Here is an 8735-nt window from a genome sequence, read left to right on the forward strand (position 1 = left end):
CGTGACAAACCAAGTTAAAAAAAGGAATTGTGAATAGAAGATTTTGAAGAACAATATGTGAAGATATGAAACAATATTATTTCTTCATATAACCTTTTTTCTTTATATGTGATGTATTGAAAGTGGGAAATAACAAATAGTTTGGTTAAGCACATCGTAGTGATAAATGGCTTACCATATGCTGTTGATAATAGTAAACCACGAAGAATAAATATTACTGTTATGAGATATGTTGTTACTTAACCAACACAAATAGAAATTCATTTTATATAAACACATGTATTGACTATTATATAAAAAAATAAATAAACAAAATTCGGTCACCATGATACACCCACCAGTAAAAGACTACCCATGTCTACGGTTGCGGACAACACTAGCGACCCCGTCCGACACTAATTTCAAGAGAAACCTACTCCTCAAATCTATGATGTTCTCTAAAGAAAATCACAAAGATACCACTATATCACTACTCTTAACCCATAAATAATTTATAAGGACCATTGTCACAACTGTCAAAAAATAGGGGTGTGCATGGTGCGGTTCGATGTGGTTTTTGGTTAAAACCGAACCGAAAACCAAAACTTTGGTTGTGGAGTATTTGAAACCGTTCGGTTTCGGTTCTTCGGTTTTCATTTTGGTTTTTGCCTTAAGATCTTGAAAATTTTAGGTCAAAAAAAAGTTTTGCAGTAATTAATTTAGGTATAAATAATGTTGTTAATTGTAAATAATAGACTATTATTATCAAAAATATATTTTTTTACCAAAAATTTTTTTATATAGAAACAAAGATATTACATCAACATAGCAGGTAGGCGGGCAACAAGCTGCGCCGCCATCCCTTTCTGAATTGCAAACCCTAACTTGCTAAAGACATACCCCTGCCCCTTTGGAGTCGACACATTGCTATGCACAACCCGTTGGACCCTAGTTAGGAAACGGATAGCTTCCGGTACCAAGGAGCCAAAGGTATCAAAAGCCAGAGGGACAAAAACATGTTGGTTCTCTTCGCAGGCTTTAGCATGTTTCTCCACCTTCTTTGTTTCAGCCATTTTCATTGTTTGCCCAGCTACAAACCCATTATCCCTCAAACCAGCTAAAGGAGATACCCCTGTGAGGTCAACACAAGCGTGTTTTCCCCCGGCCCAACCAAATACGAGCAAATCTGCCGGTCGTAGAGTGGATCTCCCTTCTGTGGGGTCTGTAAGGAAGTTTACGGGGGCTTCCTTTTTTAGCTGATACCCAATCATGTCGGTATTTGAACCCAGGCATCTCCTTGCAATGAACCGCATGCTCTCCGAATTTATCCAGGCAAGCCTTACGGCAGATCGGACATGTTTCGTCTTCTGGGTACATCGGGACCATCAAACGGTACTTAAGAATGGACCCATACTCGAGCGCAGACATGCTTTGGCCCAAGCCATCAATCGGGATAACGGTCAGAAAATCTGGAGCATGAGGACCTTGTAAGCATTCAATAACCGCCTTCTGTCCGGGGGACAATCCAAAAACTTCTCCCAGGCTCTGAGCGATTTTACCAAAAAGGGCATTCGTCAAAGTTTTTTGAGGCTTTGGTGGAGCGGTGTCCTTATTAGAGAAACCGCCAATGTCAAAGTCTGGGAGAGCGCCATTTAGGCGTTCCAGGGCCTGCACGTAGTCTGAGTCCATGTCGACAACTCCGCTATTCCTTAAGATGTGATTATGTAGCTTCCAAGACTGAGCCCTCGACGCTACAAAAGCGTAAACCCCAACTTCATGAGCCGAAAGAAGGCCTAAACCCCCCAAGCGCATCGGTAAAGATGCAAGTCGCCACTGAAGATCACCAAAGAACGGGCCTCCACATACAACTATGTCTTCGATGGCTTCTCGAAGCCCCTTATCAAAACAGGATACCGCATCATCCATCATATGGGGGTGGCATGTTCGTAACCCAAAAAGCAACTTAGCAACCCCCATGCAAGGCCTAAGCAAGAGGAGTTCGCTCTGGGGATCCCTAAGGCAAGGTGAGAGTTTCATAAGATCAACCGCACGAGATGCTCTCCGCCTCGCCAACTCCTTAATAAAGTAGGGATCTCGGCTAACAGCCCCTCCAAGGAGCTTAACCCCTCTCTGGTCTACTAATCCCACAAGAGAAAAACCCATCTTTAACTTTCACTCCATTACACGTTGGCAAAAAAACCTCGGTTTTCTTAATATTAAGGTGAAGCCCCAATGATGGCCCTTCTGAGCTGATAATGTCTAGGGCTTTGGCGACTTCGTTGGCACCACCAATGATAGTCCCATCATCCAAGTACCAAGCATGAAATGGGAGGTTACAGTCATTTTGTACCCGAAGAACAAGAGGGTGTAAGGCTAAGGCAAAGGAGGGGCCCAAGGGGGTCTCCCTGCTGAACCCCAGTAGTAGTCCCTATACAGTCATCACCAACGTATAACCTAGCCGGCTGGGCATAAAGGAAAAATATAAAATATAAAAGAACAAAAATATAGAAATTCTTATAAGCCAGTTAATATAAAATATAAAAAAACAAAAATATAGAAATTCGGTTATGTTCGGTTTTTATTATATGCAAAACCAAAACCTTTTTACAAAAACATAAAACCAAACCGTCGATTTTTGTTTCGGTTTAGTTTTTTCGGTTCCCGATTAAATTTTTCGGTTTCTTTCACACCTTAGTCAAAAAAAGATAAAACAAAAGAGAAAAAAAAAAGGGACAACAAAGAAAAACAAGTGAGAAGTCGTCCATTGCAAATCCTCTTCACATATTTGACCGCCAACAAATACGCAGAAGACGAAACCCCGTATCTCTCTCTCTCTATACTTATTATTATTATTATTATTATTATTATTATTATTATTATTATTTTTATTATTATTATTTTTATTATTATTATTATTTAATTCACACAGGCAGGTTCAATTGCTTCAGATTCAACTTTATATTGTTAGCTTTCATCACACATCTCACTTATTATTATTATTATTATTATTATTATTAAGCTCTATCTCTCTCATTTCTAGACATCTGCATCCTCCATGGCTAGTCGGTACGATCCAAATCCATTTGACGAAGGCGACGCTGACGAAGTCGATCCGTTCTCTGTAAGTTACCACAACATCAATTACTATCAATATCATTGACTATATGCTTCAATTGTTCAATTCACACTGTTTTAGTTGAAACTAGGGTTTAATTTATAAGTTACATCAATTATTATTCATTTGATTGAGTATATGCTTAGATTGTTGAGTTTACACTCGTTTTAGTTGAACCTAGGGTTTGATCTGTTAGTTACACGATTAATAACGATTTGATTGAGTTTGTTGTTTGATCGTTGGATTCACACCGGTTTTGTTTCAACCTAGAGTTTGATTTGGTAGTGCGGTTTTTTTTAATCTGCAAGTAGCAAGGATTAGTATCGATTTGATCGAGTGTATACTCAATCAGATTGATAGTAATTGCTGCAACTTACAGATTAAGAAAGTACGCTCACAAATCAAGCCCTGGGTTGAAGTAAAACAATCGTGAAATCAGAAATCGAACATTAAACTCAATCAAATTGATAGTAGTTACTGTAACTTACAGATTAACAAACTAAACCTTAAAATGAAGTAAAATAAGTGAAAATTCAACAATCAAAGCATATACTCAATCAAATTGATAGTAATTGCTGTAGTTGTTTTATCGTTGGTTGATATTATGTGTGGATTTATTAGGTTTATCATTATGAGATTTAGCGTTGTTTTGTTGACCGAAGTTGTGGACCTGGTTTTTGTTTACGTTGATAATGATAAGCTTGATTTCAACAATTTGCCATACATATGCTAGTTTTCATGGAGCGGATTTGTGAGATTGACTCAGTTGTTAGCTGCATGATGTTAATTTGGCTGTCAATCTGTCGTACAATACAATTTTAAGGGCTGTAGATAGTGAACTTTTGTTTGTGGTGTTGATCCTTTTTCTTTCATACGTTTTGATAGGGGAAAGAATATAATCACTAGTAAAAGTAGGCCTGAATGTTAGTTGTTTGTGCAAGTGATATTTAAATAATTGGATCTTCATAGTTGATTAGTTGTAGAAGAGTTTAAGTCAAAGTCAGTTTTCATTGGCTGTCTATTTTAGAAAGACAGCTTTACTCTCTTTAAGTTTTGTGCATAAATTACTTCAGATGGTATGCTAAAGAACTTGTATATGGTATGTTTTTTGCGTGTTGCTTTACCTTCAATACGAAAATAATATATTGAAATAAACAGGATCAAGGATCTGGGGGTAAAGGAACCGGTAAGACAAGTTATTCTGGAGGTTCATTCTACACAACAGTAAGTCTTAACACCTTCTTTTTGCTTGTTTATAGAAGTACATCATTAATGAGTTATGTTTTATTATTTTGCTATATGATATTGTTGTTTTCGTTTGATCTGGTGTTTGTATTATTGTACAACTATTTCAGTTATGTTATATATCGAAGTTTTTTGTTTTTATACTACACGCTTACACTAGTGTGTGATTTTTTATTATTTTTTTGTAATTGTGAATCTGTTTTACAGAGTGTTCCGCCTGCTACGAACTCTCGACTATCGCCTCTTCCTCATGAACCTGCAGACTTCTATGACAAGAGCTCTTCTGTTGACATTCCACTTGATTCTGCTACTGTAAGTGTAACTGCTAACTTATTATGTATTTGTTTTTGTGTTAAATAAACTTCAAACAAATTTTAACGGTTGATTGGCATTGTAATCAATTTATCGAAACACATGGAATATAGTTTTTACACTTGGAATTTGATATGTCTATACAATATATTGATATGACTAAATTTCTAAATAACTAAATTGGTTATTCCATCATTATAAATTACTTGAGGTTTGAATAATCACATAATATTCAGTTAACAGACAAAAGTTAGAGGAAACCTATTTATATTTTAAAATGTTTAATTTGAAAGCGATGGTGGGAAGGGGGACACTTAGTACATGGACACTAATTAAGTGGGCTATTAAAAAAGTGGTGGGTAGACGGTTAATGCCTAAGCGGCCATTTAAACAAATTTGACTCGGGATTTGTGGAACACTGCTTCATTTTGTGAATAACTGCTATTTGTTAATACTATCCACACTTTCTCTCTGTGGATGTTTTTGAAGGATCTAAAGAAGAAAGAAAAAGAGTTGCAAGCTAGGGAAGCTGACTTAAGGAAGAGAGAAGAGGTATTTTACAAGAAATACACACACACACACCCGCGCGCATATACATGAAGTGAATGTGGTATTAGGATTAATAATCACACATTATTGTAATTGCATAAAAAAAAATCCAAGACAATAGTCGTTCATTGGTTTGATTATTGCCTCTTCCTCATGAACTCGAGTGCCTCTGTTGACTTTCCTGTTGACTGTTGAGTCATATGTAGTAAGTTCAACTATTAAAAGTTTTTTTACACACTAGAACAAATACAATAAAATCCAACAGTTGGAACTTGCTGCAGCTGCATCAAAACGAATGTTAACGAGGGAACTCCAGCCATAAGGTGTTTGTAAGGAAGAGTCGTTTACCAAATTTCGATTTTGGGTTTTCTTTATCAATATGTTTGTTGTGCTTATGTTTTCCTCTTCCTTTATAAGGTAGGTCTTGGTATTTCTTAAAAAAATATTTTTCATAAAGATTTTTTTGTATCGTACATTTTGAACAGAAAAGTACTCTACCCTATTCAACATTAGGCAACTATCATTCGCTCTAAAATATTAAATAGAACTTTGGAAAGCTATTATTGCCTTCTAAGTTATTGCTTGCTAGTCCTAGCAAATTGGATATTTTTGTGATCGCTGGGATTATGATCATCAACAAGGGTAGCAACAAAATCTAAAAAGTGTTTTGGTCTTCAAACTTTAATTCGTTAAGTGAAAGAAGCAAGAATCGTATTCATCACTTCTAATATCTGCTATGTTAGCAAGTAGCACCTAAATTTTCTGTCAAATGGATTTAATCTTTCTCAAAAAGATTTTAATTATCTTATTGATGCTACGCAGATAGTGAAACGGAAAGAAGAGGCTGCTGCACGAGGTATCTTGTATTTCTATTATTATTATTTTTTATCTTCAAGATTGCTTGTAGTTATTGATTTATAAGTAAAACTAATCTAAAAAGTGGGCACATATGAACAATTGATGTGAATTTTGGCAAATAACATGAGTACTAACCAATTCATTTCTTGTTTGTAGCTGGTATTGTGCTAGAGGAGAAAAATTGGCCACCATTTTTCCCAATCATTCACCATGATATTGCAAATGAGATCCCAATACATCTTCAGAAGTTGCAATATGTTGCATTTACAACCTACTTGGGTATGTTTATATTTTCTTATCATACAACAATATCTTTATTTCTTGTCTTTTCATGAGATGTATTGCATACCCTCAAAGTATTGTTAGATGCATGTTGGATCCAAGCTTTGTGTAATTCAAAATTTTGGGATTTGAAACAAAACCGCCTCTAATATTTATAATTTACATTTGATATCAGGACTAGTATTCTGTCTTCTGTGGAATATCATAGCCACAACGACAGCTTGGATTAAGGGCGCAGGTTTGTTTCGATTGTTTTTTTATTTTTTTAGTTTTAATGATCTTAACGTCGGTTATGTTTCTTACAATTATGTAAGTTTTTGTTTCTGCTAGACCCACAGATCTGGTTTCTTTCACTCATCTACTTCATATCGGGAGTTCCACTTGCCTATGTGCTGTGGTACCGTCCTCTTTACCATGCATTTAGGTAAAATCTTATATTTATTTTTCTTATTATTGTTTCTTTTTGGAAATTTAGAGATTTATTCTACATGCAGTTTAACAAAATTGCTTAGCTATTAATCAAATGTATAAAACTGTTTTCACTAATATCAAATAAGGGTTAATGGTTTGGGCAGAACTAGTATCAAAATACTTTGTAATAACGACAATAAGAAATATTGATAAATTTAACATGAAGATCTACACTACAAAAGCTAATAATTATATGTCAAATGGAATTTACATTGCAAGTTGTATCACAGGAATGAAAGTGCATTGCGGTTCGGATGGTTCTTCATGTTTTACTTGGTAAGTATCCCGTGTCATTGTCATACTATCTTATTTTGTCTTATAATGATGATTGATGTCCTTATGGCGGGTATGTTATTGTTTATAGATCCATATATGCTTCGTCATCTTTGCTGCAGTTGCCCCTCCTGTAGTGTTCAAAGGAAAATCTCTTGCGTGAGTCCCTTACCCCACTAAATATATTTTCTTTTCTTATTTTTCAATTAGCTCTCGGTTTAACGTTTTTGTGACTTCTTTTCATAAACAGAGGGATCTTACCCGCAATTGATCTTATAGGCGATCACGCATTGGTTGGGGTAAAGTTTTCTTCCAGTTTTTTTTTTTTTAATTAATTTTTGCATTTGTTTTTCTTTTGCTAATTAAGTTATTTTTGTTTTATAGATTTTCTACTTTGTGGGGTTTGGGTTATTTACTCTCGAGTCTCTGCTTAGCATCTGGGTTATTCAGGTCCGTTTATTATTTTGACTTTTTTAATCGTATGAAATGCAATATATTACCAGATATTTACTTATCAATATTAATGTATTTTTAAAACGTAAAACACCTAAAAATAACCAAAATCGAATGGGACTGTCACTATGCTCACTTATTTTACCATCGTCGTCGAAGTTTATAAAAACCTGCTACCCTGAAGCGCTTATATGGATGCTGACTTGGCACCTGTATGTAGTTTTATATGCTGATTTTGCATTATCCTGATTAAAATACATAATCAGATAGATTTACAAAATTCCACATTATCAACATTAATTATATAAAAAAGGCAAACCAGCAAATAAAATCACGCAAAGCGCCTAGTCATCATTTAGCCTTCGTTTCAGCAGGTTCAACATTTGCCCGTTAATAACATGAAAAAATTGTAACCACAATAATGGCAAAAGGGCAAAATATGAATTTCTGGCATATATTACTCTGAATCAAATATTATTTTTTCCGGTTATGCAGCAAGTATACATGTATTTCCGGGGCAGTGGCAAAGCAGCAGAATTGAGACGTGAAGTCGCTAGAGGTGCAGTACGGGCAGCGGTATGAGTCAGTGGCGCTACGAGAAAGATTTACGGAAAGTTTGATGTTAATTCTAAAACCTTGTTTTTCCGCGGTGTTTTTTGATTACTTGAAAAGATTTGTTTGATGTTTTGAAGTATAGAAAGATGTGAACATATGGTAGTAGATTACTTATGTAAATCTTGTGTTATATGATTGCTCTGATTTGCTCATAAGACATTGTTATATTTGTTTTTACAATCTTTGTTGCAGCAAATATAAAGATTTGCTATAAAATTTTGTTTTGTGGGTCTAATTTTGTAATAAAATATAGTTAAAAATATTTGAAGATTGAAATTTATGTTTTATTAAGATTACTAAACTATATAATGAGTTTATAATAGATTAGAAATATTTTTTATATATAATATAACCAACTAAATCATAATCTTTTAATTTATTGTCAAGTTACTATTGTCTTTGATTTCAGTTAACAAAAGTGTGTTTAGGGAAAAACAAAGTGGTGAACCATTTTTTTAGTTCCAAAATGCAATTGCATAATATATATATTTTTAAAAATCATGTACATAGAATACATAATAATTAAATATCACCTAAACATGGACTTATTTTCACGCCTAGTATAATATTTATATTGCTACTA

The 8735-nt window shown here is 34.6% G+C and overlaps 1 protein-coding gene across 1 annotated transcript; it reads left to right on the forward strand.

Moving 5' to 3' along the window:
- Nucleotides 1-2928: 2928 nt before the first annotated feature.
- LOC143534960 (secretory carrier-associated membrane protein 2-like) lies at nt 2929-8387 on the forward strand. Its single transcript, XM_077029326.1, has 13 exons — nt 2929-3100; nt 4253-4318; nt 4547-4651; nt 5141-5203; nt 6023-6056; nt 6215-6337; nt 6516-6578; nt 6671-6764; nt 7042-7087; nt 7176-7243; nt 7335-7383; nt 7469-7534; nt 8033-8387. Exons 1-13 carry the CDS (start codon nt 3035-3037, stop codon nt 8117-8119), a joined length of 930 nt encoding a protein of 309 aa, XP_076885441.1. The 5' UTR covers nt 2929-3034; the 3' UTR covers nt 8120-8387.
- Nucleotides 8388-8735: the final 348 nt, after the last annotated feature.

This window comes from Bidens hawaiensis, unplaced genomic scaffold (genome assembly GCF_021521415.1).
Source record: "Bidens hawaiensis isolate Kalapana, Puna unplaced genomic scaffold, B.hawaiensis_p1.1 tig00010382_1, whole genome shotgun sequence".
In the NCBI taxonomy this organism is placed as follows: Eukaryota; Viridiplantae; Streptophyta; class Magnoliopsida; order Asterales; family Asteraceae; genus Bidens; species Bidens hawaiensis.

Excerpts from the sequence above, each read along its gene's own strand:
- LOC143534960 (XM_077029326.1), top strand. The coding sequence starts at position 3,035 with ATGGCTAGTCGGTACGATCCAAATCCATTTGACGAAGGCGACGCTGAC. Across the intron at positions 4,652-5,140 it reads TTCCACTTGATTCTGCTACT|GATCTAAAGAAGAAAGAAAA; the intron begins GTAAGTGTAACT and ends ATGTTTTTGAAG. Across the intron at positions 7,244-7,334 it reads TTCAAAGGAAAATCTCTTGC|AGGGATCTTACCCGCAATTG; the intron begins GTGAGTCCCTTA and ends TTTCATAAACAG.